The sequence below is a fragment of the Musca autumnalis genome, unplaced genomic scaffold (assembly GCF_047663935.1).
Source record: "Musca autumnalis isolate F117 unplaced genomic scaffold, ASM4766393v1 scaffold_1, whole genome shotgun sequence".
Classification (NCBI taxonomy): Eukaryota; Metazoa; Arthropoda; class Insecta; order Diptera; family Muscidae; genus Musca; species Musca autumnalis.
In genome coordinates this window covers 34,646,674-34,663,399 of record NW_027411644.1, presented here as the reverse complement: position 1 = coordinate 34,663,399, position 16,726 = coordinate 34,646,674, and the positions used below count along the sequence as shown (strand labels likewise).

At 34.1% G+C, this 16,726-nt stretch overlaps 2 protein-coding genes and 1 long non-coding RNA gene across 3 annotated transcripts; 1 reads left to right on the top strand and 2 right to left on the bottom strand.

Moving 5' to 3' along the window:
• Positions 1–6,468: 6,468 nt before the first annotated feature.
• On the bottom strand, positions 6,469–7,861 carry LOC141390480 (uncharacterized). The gene is made up of 3 exons (XR_012409365.1): positions 7,577–7,861; positions 6,644–7,500; positions 6,469–6,585 (listed from the first exon to the last, which is right to left on the bottom strand). It is a non-coding gene; the product is annotated as an uncharacterized lncRNA (long non-coding RNA).
• A 3,962-nt stretch (positions 7,862–11,823) lies between these two features.
• Positions 11,824–12,990, top strand: Dpck (Dephospho-CoA kinase). The gene is made up of 3 exons (XM_073963438.1): positions 11,824–12,037; positions 12,109–12,400; positions 12,466–12,990. Exons 1-3 carry the CDS (start codon positions 11,926–11,928, stop codon positions 12,776–12,778), a joined length of 717 nt encoding a protein of 238 aa, XP_073819539.1. The 5' UTR covers positions 11,824–11,925; the 3' UTR covers positions 12,779–12,990.
• On the bottom strand, positions 12,867–13,765 carry DCTN3-p24 (Dynactin 3, p24 subunit). The gene has a single exon (XM_073963439.1). It carries the CDS (start codon positions 13,628–13,630, stop codon positions 13,019–13,021), a length of 612 nt encoding a protein of 203 aa, XP_073819540.1. The 5' UTR covers positions 13,631–13,765; the 3' UTR covers positions 12,867–13,018.
• Between the last annotated feature and the right edge of the window lie 2,961 nt (positions 13,766–16,726).

Sequence of the window (16,726 nt, the reverse complement as noted above, 5' to 3'; positions counted from 1 at the left end):
ATTTTTATTTTCATATATATCTTATTGGCTGGGGAGCCAAAGTTTTTCCAATGTTACATTTATATACATATATATATATATATATATATATATATATATATATATATATATATATATATATATATCGCACCTGTTCAACAAAAGGGTAGTAACTCAAAATTTTTAAATTTTCACTTTTAATAAAAAACGATAGATAATGATCAACTCCATCCACTGTAAAAATCTCCCATTGTTTTGTCTACTCTTTCGTCAAAAAATACAGTTATTCCACTCTTCGTGTCCTCAGAGTTACTAGTTATGTATGAACAGGTTTTTGTCTCTACTGAAAAGTAAGAAATTTTGAGTTGCTTCTCTTTTTTTGATCAGGTGCGATATATATATATTTGATATTTTTATCATAATTTTTTTTTTCAATAATAAGTATAATCTAAATAATTTTCCTTAAAGAATTATATTTGGTCATGTACATATGCTGAATTTTTGTATTCTATGTAATGCTAAATTTGGTCTGAAAGACTTATGCCAAGTTTACACTTGCGCTCTAAAATCCACTGGATTTCACGAAATCCTGAAATACATCCCGGTGTTTACACTTATTTTTTTGTTGATTTCAAACATATCACAATGACAAAGGTAGATGCATATGCGCAGCAGATCGAACATGAATTTTCAAAACAAGTTGTTGCAAATTGAATTAGTCATCAAAAATATACGACAATATAAAACTTTACAACTTTATTTCGAAAATTATCGTAAAACTATCTATATATCGTATTAATTGTGTATAGAACCAGTTCCCGTACTCCAAAGTCTAGCAAGACTTACACTTCTCTTTAAACAAAAATAGCGCCGAATAACACCCTATTCTCCTGTTTTCTGCCATACAATTTTGGCATTGTAGAAACTAGCAACATGTTCATTATCATCTAAATACGATAGCTGATACGTTGATTTGCTGCAGTTTTTGCAATTTCCGTCATTTTCGGTTCGGTTCCCGTATTTTTTAAGAAATTTGTATGGGGAAGCATTTTTAGACATTTCGCTCTTTTTTCTAACATTACCATTAAAAAAAGTACGAGAACGCAATGAAAAATAGCATTGTAACAAAGTAATCTAATATTTTTTTCACATTGTTTAAAAATTTTGATTCTAAAATTTTTTGTTGCAGCAATTGACCATCTACCTTGTTTATTGTGATACGTGAAAAGTGTTGCAACTTTTGGTACTTTTTCAGTCACAAACAGGGTTGTATATCATGTGTACTGTGATTTCGATGTTGATTTCGCTGAAATCACGAAATGAGATGATTTCATTTTTGTATGCGAAATCATGATAATTTTTGCTTGATTCCGCGCGAAATCACGAAACGCCTTCGAAATCACGAAAAGACGCCGAATGTAAACCAAACATTACTGGCATTGTAATGTATGAATAATAAATGAAATCAGCACGGCCTTGTTGACCAATGCGTAATGCAAAAACAACTTTCTTGTTGTTTTTACCCCCGCTTATTGAAGCAACAATCCTATGTTCGTATTCTTTGCGAAGCAAAGACGACATAAAAACAGTGGTGGATATGAAATTCTTTAGTTCGACTCATGGTACAACAAGAAAGGTAGTTTCATGCTAACATATGTTCAAAATTTTTTTTAAATTTTGAAGTTGATGTACATTCATTGTCAATTTGAATTTGACACTAAATGAATGTATACCTACATATGTATTTGTGTGTATATGCACAAATGTCATTTGGATATAAAAATTAAACTACAAAATGTTTTTTTGTTCAACATTTTCTTTATATCTTATCATCAAAACGTGCAGTCAATACTAAAAATGGATGCCATTGATATATATGTACTGTCAGCTCTTGGTGTTGAAGTCTTTAAAATCTCCCATGGCTATGAAATGCAAACATTTGAGAAACGACAAACCATTTTGTGCATCTTGGGCTAGTCATTTGAGAACCCCAACTACAGGAAGCTTTAAAATCTCATGAATATTCATATGTATGTACATATTGTCCCGGTCCACACTAACGTGAATTTCATTAAAAAGTTTCATGAAATTAGGTGTTCTTAAATCGAATTGCCAACTACAGCAATTTTATGATTTTACTCTATTATGGAGGTCGATCTAGAGACACATAATTTCATGCAATTCACTCTAGTGTGGACCGGGACATGTCGATTTCTACAAGAAATTGGGTGAAATATACAGAACAACACTAGCAGGTCCTGTAACGGTAACTTGTAAAAGAAACTGCAACAGCTTCTGAAAGATCTACCCAAACCAAAATATATGCTAATAATAATCAAAATAAATTCAATGTTGGTTGCTACAGTCACTGTCACAGGACGGTGAATGTTGTGCAAATGTTATTGGTGATGATGGTACACGTTCCATTCCTGCTTCTGTATCATACACCTAATTTGTGCATGTCCCGAAACATAAGGTGCCAGTGCCGGTAGTTAAACCGATATTGAAAAATACGCCGGCGGTAAGTAATGTAAAGAATGCAGATAATAAATAATGTATGTATGTAATGAATTGCGTTTTCTTTCTTTAGGTACAGGGGCAGCTGCATGCACAGATAAAATAACTATGAGAACGGATTATGAATGGCTAATTAAAAATAGAAACTATTTGTATGTCTAACTTGTTTAATAAACATTTACGGTTTTAGTAATAAAAAATTAACAAAAGCACTAAAAATAGATCTTTCAGATATCCAGATCCAAAACAACGTCAAAATGCGGTTAAGTTAAGGAACTTACACAAACATATGTTCACACATATGTTGGCATATCAATGAGTTCACGCCTATACATATTAGCTCAATTATATTGGCTCTATTTTTTATCGCCGAGTCCGAACGGCGTGTCTTACAACACCACTTTGTAGAGAAGTTTTTCATGCTTAAAATACTCTGGAAATGTAATCAAGGATTACACTGATTTGTCACCTCTGTCAGGGATTTAACCGCAGACCTTCTGGGCGGACGTGTTTCCCACTGCACCACGATGACTCCCAAGGAATATGTAGTTCTTAAAGAATCTCCCGCTGATGTTGTTGGTTTTCTGGTGGATGCAACTGTTCTTGTTTTTGTTGGGGGTGAACTTTGTTGAAATTGTTGCTACAGCAGCTGATTAATGTTAATGTGGATCCCAAACTATTGAAATGAAACAACAGTCGTTGACCGGTTGATGCTCGGAACGTTTTGGATAGATTATACCCACTCCGTATAGTCGCGGAATCGAAATACATAAAAAATTGCTTGGCATACAAACTTTATACCTTCTTGTTGTTGTGGCATAATTTTATTGCAAATCAAAAATCACATTAATCTGTGAGGCAATCTGACGTTGTTAATGCGATTCTGGTGAATGCAATGAGCTATTATGCAGGAAAAATGTCCGTTAGCCAAAGAAAGCAGTTGCAAATACCGCCAATTGCGCCAATTGCAGCTACTGTTATTGTGATTGCTGCTCCACATCTATAAAGGGTTTGTTGTGGCGAAAGTAGTTGCTTTCTAGTCTCATACCAGCCGAAAAATTCGTTATGTTGATATTTATTTGTTCACAAACTCGAAAATTAATAACAATCTTTATTTATTTTTTTTGTAATGAAATGTCATGCCCTATTATTGTTGTTCTGTATTTGACACGCTCCCGTACAGATATACAGGGTTGTATTTAACTGAATTTGACAGATGCGACTACCTTTTATCATTCTACCATGATTTTACACTGCGTTTACAAATGACAGGACAGCTGACTTCATGTATTGATTGTCAAAATCCCACAACTTGCCTGTGTGACGTAGGCGTCCCGACAACTGCAAAAACAGTTGTAAAATTTTGAATGAAAATCATCGATTTATTTTTGTTTTCCGTTCTCATATTTTGTTTTTGTTCATGTTCCTTTGTTTTCAACACATTTTAATTATTATCTCACTTATTTTTACAAAAATGCCAAAAATTTGTCTTCCTTACTGTCTGTGAAAAAATGATGGACAGCTGAGAGACAAACGACAAATGTATGCATGTGTTAGTAAATCAGAGTTGTATTTGAAGACAAACTGTCTGGTGTAAACGCCTTACAAATTTTTGACATTTTTTTGAAAAAGAAGTGAGATGATAATTCAAATGTGCTGAAAACAAAGGAATATGTACAGAACAAAATATGTAAACGCAAAACAAAAAGAAATCGGTGATTTTCATTCATAATTTTACAACTGTTTTCGCAGTTGTCTGGACGCCTACGTCACACAGGCAAGTTGTGGGATTTTGACAATCAATACATGAAGTCAACTGTCCTGTCATTTGTAAACGCAGGGTTAGTTAGCTTCGTTCCAGAACTAAAAAGTTTTTACACATTTTTGCCCGAAATGCGTTCCCGTACACCAAAAAAGTTGCAAAATGTTCACTTCTCTTTGAACAAAAATGGCGCTGAATGGCTCTCTCTTTAGAAACTTTTTAGACGACAAATTTTTAGCGAGCAAAAATGTGCAACATGTTTGCCGGCTTCCGATTCGCTGACACGCCGACTTTGACATTTGTTCCAGATTTTTTGACGTTTCTGCCATTTTTCCGTTCCCGTACATTTTGGAAAAATGTGTGCCTTAGACTCATTTTTGACGAAAAAAACGTGGCAACACTGAAACAAATTGGACGTATTGTTTTTGAGCGGAAAGAAAATCAAATTTTAAATTAAAATTTCATTGGAAATTTCAACCTTGTGGGCATCAGAATTGCATCACCGTGCATGAATGATGCCTGCATCTTTACCAGATATGGAGTATGACGTGGCGGAAGAGGAGGCGTCAACTTCCAACAACACCGATTTTGTTGCTCAGCCATATGAAGCAATAACAAATGCCAGCATTGCAAATGAACGCAAGAGACTACGAATTGAAAGGAAGATCCCACCTTTAAACATCGGCATTTCTGAACTAAAGGAAAAGCTTGCAAATCATGATCCACAGGATAATAACAGATTTGGTATTCTGAGCGTATTGACTGATGTTAATATACAATGCCCCACTGCTCCCAATAAAGCGCAAATCAAACCTAACCAACCAAAAGATAAAAACCAATCACAACCAAAAACAAAATGGTGTCCGCCCATTTTTGTATTCAATGTAAACATCAAGACACTTGTTGATACCCTTAGGGAAACTGTCCCAGAATCTGGGATTAGAGTGAAAAATGTTAACAAAAACAAAAGCAAATTGTACTTTGCAGATCCCAAGGTACATACTTCTATGATGGCCCTTTTGAGAGAAAAAGGTATCCATTCATATTCTTTCACTCCAAAAGAATTGAAACAGGTTGGCTTGATCTTAAGAGGCCTGTATTCTTACAAAGACGGTGATGAAATTAAAGCTGAACTAGACTTATTGGTCCCAGACACTGTGGCATCAGTTACAAATTTCACCACTCCACATTCCAAAAAAACGGGTAAAGACACTGGCTTATTTTTGGTCTCATTGTTACCAGGCAAAAAGCTTGGGGATGTCTCCCATATTAAGAGAATATGGTTTCAGGATGTCTTTTGGGAAAAACCCAAGAGAAACAACAGCGAAACTCAGTGCCATAGGTGTCAACGGTGGGGACATACTTCCCGCAATTGCAACTCCGCATTTAAATGCGTAAAATGTGATAAACTTCACGAGCCAGGGAATTGTCAGAGAGTACGAAATGACACTGAAAAACCATTTTGTATAAATTGCCAAGCTTATGGTCACCCGGCGAATTTTAAAGGCCTGCGTACATAAGCTGCCTAGCCTGCTTACCTTGCTTGCTTCTGATAAAAGAATAAAAAAGAAAAGGGCAACCCATTCTGAAATTTGCTCGGCCTTATTTATTCTTTTATTTTTATTATTTCAGAAATGAAGTAGGAAAGCAAGGCAACCAGGCAAGGCAGCTTATGTACGCAGGCCTTAAAGGCCTGCGTACATAAGCCGCTCGGCTTTCTTGCTTAATTCATTTCTGGTAAAAGACCAAAGACCAAGTTCGACCTAATTGAAATGCGGTTCTGACATTTCTTTATTCCTTTACCAGAAATGAATTAAGTAAGAAAGCCGAGCGGCTTATGTACGCAGGCCTTAAGGGCTGTCCAGTATATAAAAAGTACATTGCAGCAAAAAAAGCAAAATAAATAAAATGCAGGAAGAAAAAAAACACTGCCATCAGAAATGTTAAAGCTGTTAGTATGGGTATTACATCACCACACAAATCTTTTGCTAGTCATTTTAGACATAATTACAATCACTCAACCATCCAAAAACCATCTATAGTGGATGATTTCCTAAAACTGGCCAACTTTTTCTTGGAACCAGAAGAAATGTCGCTGGAGCAAGAAATTTCTGCTTTTTTAAATGAATTTAGAAACATGGATAAATCAAAAGCCAAGGCAGAATTCCTGCGAATTCTTAAAAAAGTTAAGCAACAATATGATCCATAGATTGCTTAATTTATTAACATTCAACGTCAGATCGCTTAATGACAAAAGTAGGCAAATAGATCTGCAAAAAACGCTTTCTATCAATAACATCGATGTGGGATTCATCCAAGAGTGCCACCTAAGACGGAACAGGAAAGTTAGAATAGATGGATATGATATTATTAATGATCTCTCACCTATTGGCGTAGCAGTACTAATAAAAAAATCCATACTATACTCAAAAATTGTCATCAGTGATGTCGGCATAAATACATGCATGATTCAAATTGAAATATTACAAAACGCAATTCGGAAGAAAATTGTGTTGGGATCTTTATACGTTCCTTGCAATTATCCTGCGCAGCGGCTGGAAGCTGACCTAGATAAAATCTTACAAGAATGTAGTAGTTATGACGGCTTCATTTTTGGTGGAGACCTAAACTCAAGAAATCCGGATTGGGGTGATATTGCAGAGAATTCCAACGGAAGATCATTGAAATCCTGGTTGCAGTCCAATATTTTAGATGTGGTTAGAGTGTGTGATGCCTCACCATCATATCCTAATGGGCCATCTTATTTGGATCATTTCCTTATCAGCTCCAAGTTAATTGACCATACCACATCAAATTTTTCAATATCGTCTCTACCATCATTTTCTGATCATTTTCCGCTGAAGTTGTCAGTTCAAATAGATTGTTCCGAGTTAATTTTGAATGCTCCTCAATCATATACTTCCTACAAGAACACAAACTGGGAGAATTTTAGCAGAGATTTTGGATACGCTTGCCAACATATGTTACCTTTGTCAGAAACTAATCTCAATAACGATGATATCGATGGATTAATTGATTCCTTCAACAGCTGTTTCAACTCTGTTCATGATGATCATTCACAGAAAATCACCATCAGCAATGGCCTGTTTCCTCTCTCAGAAAGATCAAAGCGGTTGTATAAGGTAAAATATCAATGGCAGAAAGAGCTAAAAAAGTTATTTCATCGAACGGGAAATAGAATGAGCAGTGAGTATCGTATATTGTCCAAACAAATTCAGCTTCTAAAAGTTATTATAAAAGAATCCATTAATATTGAGCAAGCCAATATATTCAATAATCGTCTACAAAATATCAAACCTGGTCCAACAGCGTTTAAAGAGATTTATAAGTTCAGCGGTAAAAAGAAGTCCCCATTCTGCCAGCAATTGCAAGTCAATAATAGCACTATTACCAACAGCTCCGAAATTGCAAATCATTTCCACCAATACTATTCCTCTTCTTTTCGAGAAACGATTCCAGAATTTCCACAGGATATTCTGCAATCTAGAATTTCGTCAATTCTCACATCAACTCCAAGTATCTATTCATTTGACAGTCAATTCAACTCAATCTTAAATCCCGATGATTACCATTTCACCAATCCTGAAAAAATTAAGGAAATTGTTCAAAGAATCAATAATAAAAAATCAAGTGGCGTTGATGGAATCTCAAATTTCGTTATACGCAAATTTCCTGAAACCGATTTGCGAATTATAACATGTATTTGCAACAATTCCATCAACAATGGTTACTTTCCCAAAATATGGAAGCTAGCGAAAATTTTTCCAATCCAGAAGAAACCCAATAGTGAGTCTGTTGCTGACTATCGTCCGATATCCCTTCTATCAAATCTTGGAAAAATTCTGGAACATGTCCTGAAGGAGAAAATAGAAAATGAGTTTATAACCAACCCAATATCCAACTTTCAATTTGGTTTTCAACAAAGACATTCTTTATGCCGATGATTGCCTTATCTACGCGCACAGTGGTTCGCCAGAGCTGGCACTGCATCACGCAGAGGAACATTTACATGTAATACACCAATATTACAAAAAGTGGGGTATACGGATTAATGCAGCTAAATCCCAGGCTATTTGCATACGGAACGCATCGGGGAAATGTCCAAAACATGTGGTACCACAAAGTAAGATGCTGCAAACTGCATTAGACGGTGTTCAAATTCCGTTTAATTCATCCATAAAATATCTCGGAGTTACGTTTAATAATCTACTTAAATTTAACTCACACGTGAGAACAACAATAGAAAGAGCAAAGAAAGTAGTTGGCTCGTTTTCATACTTATTCAACAGCAAATACTTGCCGCAGAAGACTAAAATACTTCTATACAAGGTTGCCATCCGCTCAGTGCTGTTGTACGGATTCCCAATTTGGTTTTCCATTTCACCGTCCGTTATGAAAGAGTTGGAGATCTTTGAGCGGAAAATTCTACGAAGGTGTATAAACAAGAAATTTGAAAATCCCACGAAAATGTTTTCTAATACTTACATTTACGACACTGCAGGAATAGAACCACTGTCTCTATACGCCCTCAACCTCCAAAAGCGATTCGTCGAAAAGCTCCCAACTCATGATAACATATTCATGAATGAAATTTATGACAGAGATAAAGATATCTCGTGGTCATCAACCCAGTACCTGTCCATAATTGGCATCGTCAACGAAATAATTGACGCCGTTCCAGGCAATACAACCCCATAGTTTTATACCAAAACCAGCCCAGGCACCCATAGGGGATGATATTTTATTCTAGAATAAGTTAAACAATTTTACACTTATATTATTTTCTCTACAGCAGAGAATTCGTTTCAACTGTGATATTTTAACCACTAACACTTCTTTTATAACATCCAAATTATGTTTATTTGGAATAATCGCTTTCCTGTGATAAATATTTAAATTCTTATATACTTTACTATTTTATCTAGTCATAATTGACCATTCATTGTTTTTTTACATTTGTAAATGCTCTGTTTGACAACTCAAAACAGACACACTCGAATTGTTTTTGTTATTTAGTTTTAAGAAATTATTTATTTTGGCAGACGTCAAATGCTCTGTCAGCAACTGTTCAGGCCGGGAGCAAGCCTTTCTCACTTTATCGTTTATGTTTACACATATATATATCTTCAAATTTTTTACTTGCAAGTAGCATCTCACATCACAAACGTGTTAGAATAAGACAATCATGGTACAATAATTCATAGGTAGGCCAGGTATGAGAATCGCCAAAAAAATACAACCCTGTCGCTATGGCGTAAAACGTCAAAATTGTTTTGATGAATGATAACGGATGAGTAAACAAAGAAGAAGAAGAACGAAATGTTGAAATGAAAACAAAACAGAGTTGAATTTTTTGATCAATAATAAATATCAACTCTGCATGTCAACACGGTTTTGACAGATTAAGCCATAACAAAAAAAAAAAAAAAATTGTAATCAGCTGTTAGCTGTGGCCTACCTAAGAATTATTGTACCATGAAGACAATCATAGTTCTAAATTAAGCTAATCATTCCCTGTACATTTCATGTGTCATCGAAAAGAAAATAAGTCTCAATAAATTGATTACTACTACTACTACTCATTTTTGACAGTTTTCTCTTTTGAACATTTTACCATTAAAAAAGTACTGGAACGAAGCTTTTTTGTTTTGGGCTGTCATAATTTGTGGCCTGTTCCTGAACTGCAAGAATCTACTATTTTTTACTATTTTTTCCGATAACATAAAGGAAAAAATGTTATCGTAGTAAAAAATAGTAGCTTCTTGCAGGTTCTGGAACAGAGCATTCCAAAACTGCAAGAATCCACTAATTTTTACTATTTTTTTCGATAACATAAAGGAAAGATGTTATCGTAGTAAAAATTAGTAGCTTCTTGCGGGTATTTATTTTATTCCGATAAATTCTCTAATTTTTTGTGGTTGCTTGATGACTGACAAAAATTGGCGGCCACACTGGCAAGCAACCGATTATTTGAGCAAAACTGACCGTCAAAACTGATCTTGTGTACCACTCTTAATGTATACCTTCAATCTAGAGCTGGCAAAAAATCGATGGCACTATCAAAAAAATCGATTATTTTTTAAAAATTAAATATCGATAGATAGTTTTGCCTATCGATATTATCGGAACAAAAATCCCCAACCTAAAATTAATTGAAATATAGCTCTCTTCCAGAACTAAAAAGTTTTTACAATTTTTACCACTTTTACACATTTTGCGTTCCCGTACACAAAATTAATATGAAAATCGTTTACGACTTTTAGGACTTTTACCACTTTATAAAGTACGGGAACAGGCCAATGGTCTGTTTCAGAGCTTGCCAGAAGCTACTATTTTTTACTACGATAACATTTTTTCCTTTATGTTATCGGAAAAACAGTAAAAATTAGTAGATTCTTGCAGTTCTGGAACAAACCAATAAATAGAAATTTCGCTGCTTTTCGATTTTTGGTCTGTTCCAGAACCTGCAATAAGCTACTATGTTTTACTACGATAACATTTTTTCCTTTATGTTATCGAAAAAAATTGTAAACAATAGTAGATTCTTGCACTTCCGTAACAGACCATTTGTGTGTGTGTGAGAAAGTAAGTCCGTAGTTACATGTACACATTTTTCGGAAAAGTAAAATGCATTTTTTTAAATATTTTTATAAACTAAAAGCAATTGTTTATTCTCTTTTACTTTTCTGTGAACTAGTTGTGCAAAATATCAACAGAAGCATTGACATTTCCGCCATTTTCATCTCCAAGTTAATGGTGTTGACAACTTAACGATAATATCGATAGTAACCGATATTTTAAAATATTATTGGTCTGTTCCAGAACTGCAAGAATCTTCTAATTTTTACTATTTTTTCCGATAACATAAAGGAAAAAATGTTATCGCAGTGAAAAATAGTAGCTTCTTGCAGGTTCTGGAACAGAGCATATATCGAAAATATCTAATGTTGGGAATATCGATGGTTTGCCAGCTCTACTTCAATCACACTTATAGTATGTTTACATTTACGAAATCCACTCGATTTCTACTGCCAAATCCATTGCTTATGCTTGGTTTACATTTACGAAATCCACTCGATTTCAACTTTCAATTCCATTGCTCAAACGTCAAATGAAATCCAATCGATTTCAGATGAGTTTTCATTTGACGTATACTCAAAGGAATTGACAGTTGAAATCGAGTGGATTTCGTAAATGTAAACAAAGTATTAAACGTCAAATGAAATCCAATTAATTTCAGATGAGTTTTCATTAGACGTATACGCAATGGGTTTCGTAAATGTAAACCATGGTACAAATACACAGGTAGCCGCATAGGTAATTTTTGGCAACATAAGATGTCAAAATTTGACATCAATTCAATGCAACTGACACATTATGTTACCATCAGCTGGCATGATAATGATACCTGTATTATTGTACCATGATGTAAACAAAGCAATAGCCAATTTCACCAACCCAAGGTGTTGCCATGTTTCTTCAATTTAGATTTCGATAACTCTCAAGTGTTTTCAAGTGCATTGGAACACGCAATTGATATCGTGTTATCATCATTCGTGAGTTATCATTAAGGTTCTAAGTGGTTTTTCGTCCTAAAGTTGAAGATTTACTTTAGAGAAAAATTAAATATAAATAATTAAGACAAAATGTTTATAGTTGCAATAACAGGTGGTATTGCCAGTGGCAAGAGCACAGTTAGTAAAGTTTTTCAAGACAATGGTATTCCCGTTATTGATGCTGATAAAATTGCAAGACAAAGTAAGATTTTTTACTCGAGATAAATGATAATTAGGAAATGACCTACATTTTTAATTATTACGTTGTTATAGTTGTGGAGCCAAACACACCTTGCTGGCACAAAATTAAAGAAGTCTTTGGAGATGAAGTGTTTTTGCCCACACGAGAAATAAATAGGGTGGCATTGGGCAAGGCAATCTTCAATGACAAGGAGCTGAGAGGAAAATTGAATAAAATTACTCATCCTGTGATACATCGTACAATATTTAAAGAAGTATTTAAACATTTTATGAGTGGGAAGGCATGGATCGTCCTGGATTTGCCTCTGCTCTTTGAAACGGGAATTTTAATGGATTTTATTCACAAGATTATTTGTGTTACTTGGTAAGGTGGAGAAATACAAATACATAGCTAACTTTGAATTTATATCATTTCATATCGTCTTCTAGTGATGCCGACAAACAATTGCAACGTTTAATTGAGCGCAATGAGTTATCCGAAGAAGATGCCAAGAAACGCATCGAGTCCCAAATGCCATTGGAAAAGAAATGTGAAAAGTCACACTTTGTTATTGACAATAATGGATCGATTGAAGACACCCAGGCTGCAGCACTACGCATTTGTAATATGATGAAGGAAAGCAAACAACACTGGCGCAATCGTCTCAGTTTGCTGGGATTTGTTTTTGCCATAGTATTTGTTTTATACTACATTAACAAGATTTTTAGCATTTTTCCAAGCTTAGGTAGCATAAAAAGCTAAATAAATTACAAATAAATTACTGTTATTGCATTTTCAAAGCAAATGTGATTTTGCCTAACCAAAGAAAAAGTAACAAGCTAGCCAACAATTAGAAAAAGACATTCTGTTTATTATGCTATAAATTAATGATTATTATTTAGCAGTCCATCCACAATCCAATAATACACAATAATAAATTATTTATGACTCTATTCTGTTTGTTCCTTATTAAATTAGTTTGTGTTTTTAATACTTTTCCTATTAGTTAGTTGACTCTGTCGGTATTTCCTTTTCCATTTCCTCCTTTTTGTTTTGCTGCAATCGTTCCTCCACCGCTTCAAGACGTTTGTTCATGGCTCCCAAAGAATCCAAGAGTCCCTTTTGTATTTCACCATAACGTTTCATGGCCAGAATGAGACTTTCCTCTATTAGCTCTGCTTGTTGGGCAAATTCCTTATTATCCTCATTTATTTGCTTCAACTTATCTACACATCCCCCTGGAATGTTGCGAAAATATTCTGCACCCAATGTAGGCTCCAGCTCTTTAATGCGTTCTAATTGTTGGAATTGTGTATGTAAATCATTGGCCACAGCATTTAGATAGACTTCTTTGGCTCGAACTTGTTGATTCTCTTCCAGAAAGTGTGGATCCAAATAGGTTTCTAGTTCTTCACTACGATCTACGATGGTCTTGATTTTTTCACGCCCTAAAATTGCTTCTTTAACAATATTGTTGGCCGAGATTAGAGAGTCAACAACATTTTCAGCAGGGGCTTTAGATGATTCACCGGAATTACCATCTTGGGGTGGTGGCACTCCTAATATGCGTGTCAAAGTGTCGATGCGTTTTTCTAAAATATCAAGAGCCTCCATGTTGCAAGGAAAATGTAATATTGCGATTTTGTGTAAAATAAATATTTTTCTATTCTGAAATGATGTCAACAAATGCGATGTTCCTACTTTGCAAATACACTAAATTTTACAACTGTTCAATGTTGTGCCATTAAGAAGCGCAACCTAAATAAAATTCGTTAAATTTTTCGATAACTTATCAAATAAATGGTCTGTTCCAGTACTGCAAGAATCTACTAATTTTTACTATTTTTTCGATAACGTAAAGGAAAAAATGTTATCTTAGTAAAAAGTGGTAGCCTCTTGCTGCAAGAGTCTTGCAGGTTCTGGAACATAGCGTTTAGTTTTGTTCCTTTACATTAAAGTTTTGCCATTTTTGACTCGAAAAGCGTTCTTTAAGTAGTATAACTTGAAGCAAAATTTAAGAGAGAGCATGTCAAAATGGCTTTCTCTATTACTACTTTCTACTCGATAAATTTCGTGGTTTCAAAAGTGGAAAATCTGTCAAACTTCTGATTTGACATGTATTTGAAAATTAAGGGAAAAGAAAACAATAGAGCAAAATAAAAAGAAATAAAATAAATATAAGTAATAAAAAAATTTAAACCAGATAAATAAAAAATAATGACATTTATTTTGTTTGTTGTTATTTTTTAAGCAGTCATGTTTGTTTTTTGACATTGCTACCAGATCTACTATTCCTTTAACTTTGTGAAAAACTTGTTAATTGATGGCAAGTTTGACCGTTATCTCTTTTGCTACTTTTACTATTAAAAAAGTAAAAGAACAAAGCTATTACTCAGTCCATATTACCATGGTATAATAAGAAAGGTGTGGCCATGACACAATGAACAGGTAAATGCATCAGCCAACAACTACAACAAAAAGCAGTTCAGAACTGTGAAATGTCAAAAATATTTTCCGAAAATAAAGCGATTTACACGATTTTTTTTGCATCCATAAAAAATTCACCATTTTTCTTTTAATTTTTTTTTTAATTTTGTGTTTTCAATTACAACAATTTGTTTAACAGCTTGCAGTACATCAGCTGGGCTGATGCGGGTACCTGTATTATTGTACCATGCTGTTAACGTAATAGCTCATTTATAGTACGTTTATATATAACCGGATTTAACAAACCCACTGGGTTTCAAATGTCAACTCTTTGGCGTATATGTCAAATAAATCCTCATTAAGAAGGTTAACCCTGCAAAAGGTTATAATATAAACATGACCTTATAGTGCGGTTACACTACAGTTTTTTGCCGGGTTAACCCACTTTATGAGGATTTATTGCTTAATCTGGTCAAATCTGACCGGGGTATAATACCCCGGTTACACTATTGAAGGTTAACCCACTGGGTTTAATAGATCCAGTGGGTTAATCTTTGCTGGTTACACTTAGCTTTTCGAGGATATAAACTGTCAGCTGATGTTTGTTTACGTATACATACAAAATAACTAATAAAGTCGTGTTTTACACTTTTGCAATTTCTCGTATGAGATATCGTCCCCTCTTTGCTCATATTGGTATATTTTACACACAGGGATACATTTTTGTATCATGGTATCAAGCGTACTTTTCGTTAAAAAAGTGTCTAATGTAAAAAAATAAATAATTTTATGATTTTCAAATAACTTTAGATTTATTAACTCCATAAAATCTCATGCGACCAATCGTAAACGTGTAAAACACGACAAACTCTGTTGCAAAAACAGTTGCAACTTTTGGTACTTTTTGAGTAGAGTTGGATTTTTTTGCACAAATACCGAATACAACACTGTATTTTTGGTGGATTTGTGCCGGATTTAAAATAAACCCAGTCGTGAGAGGATTTAATTTTTGTATGGCAAATCTGGTCAGATTTGACCAGATTAAGCAATAAATCCTAATAAAGTGGGTTAACCCGGCAAAAAACTGTAGTGTAACCGCACTATAACCGGGGTATTAGACTAGCCATAAATCCTCGACAGGATTTAATAAATCCAGTACAAATCTCATTGAATTTAGATATACATTTTGGAGGATTTAAATGGCAGTCAGCTGATTTTTGTTCATAGCACAATTACCAAGGTAGATGCATCAGCCCATCTGAAAGAATTTGAAACGTCAACAGAAATTTTTGTAAATTGAATTCGTCTAAAAAACATACGTCAAATTACAAATTTATTTATTGTTTAATACTTAAAATGTTAGCACATTATGCTACTAATGCAAACAAAAGAGCAAATAAAGAATTATTTTATCGCAGTTTGCCCATCTAAAATAAATAAACGAATTATTTTTTATCGTTTACACATCATAAATAGGTGTGTTCGTTTACTCAACAATTCGTACAAATTTGTACAAGTTCAGTAACTTCTTGTAACCGGCTAAGGTCTTTTGCATTGTACTGTAGAGTAAACGAACAACATCCAGTAACAATTTGTACAAATTTTTAGTAAACGAACACACATAATATTAGTCTTGGTTGATTAAAATCAACTTTGTACGTCAAAACAAATTTAAATTTTTCCGCCTTGTTTACAAATTTTTACATTTTAAATTATTTTAAGTGTAGCAATTCACCGATGCATCTACCTTGTTTCTTGTGCCAGCTTCCAACTTTTTGTTTTTTCTAGCAACATGTTGCAAAAAACAGAGTTGTATACGAGGATTTATGCCAGATTTAAAACAAATCCACTCAATAGGAGGATTTATTTTTGTATGGGAAAATCTGGTAGATTTTGGCTGGATTTAGCAAATAAAACCTGATAATGGGCTAAATCCGGCTAATGGTGTCATATCTAAATGGCATATATGGGAAATCTGGTAGATTTTGACCGGATTTAGCAAATAAAACCTCATAATGCACTAAATCCGGCTAATGAAGTCATATCTAAATGACTTATAAAACATTATATTTTAAAAACTCTTGTTTCTTTTTGTTTACAGCAAAACAACTGATTATTCAACAGCTGATCGAACTTACGAATTCTTACTGGACACATTTTCCCAGCAAGAATTTGTAAGTTCTCAGTCACACAACTGTCAAAAGTGCTCTCTCAATACGCTCTCTTTTGCTGGATAATTGTGTAAACGAACAACATCTCGTAACAATTTGTACAAATTTGCAC

Excerpts from the sequence above, each read along its gene's own strand:
- Dpck (XM_073963438.1), top strand. The coding sequence starts at position 11,926 with ATGTTTATAGTTGCAATAACAGGTGGTATTGCCAGTGGCAAGAGCACA. Across the intron at positions 12,038-12,108 it reads TGATAAAATTGCAAGACAAA|TTGTGGAGCCAAACACACCT; the intron begins GTAAGATTTTTT and ends ACGTTGTTATAG. Across the intron at positions 12,401-12,465 it reads AAGATTATTTGTGTTACTTG|TGATGCCGACAAACAATTGC; the intron begins GTAAGGTGGAGA and ends ATCGTCTTCTAG.
- DCTN3-p24 (XM_073963439.1), bottom strand. The coding sequence starts at position 13,630 with ATGGAGGCTCTTGATATTTTAGAAAAACGCATCGACACTTTGACACGC.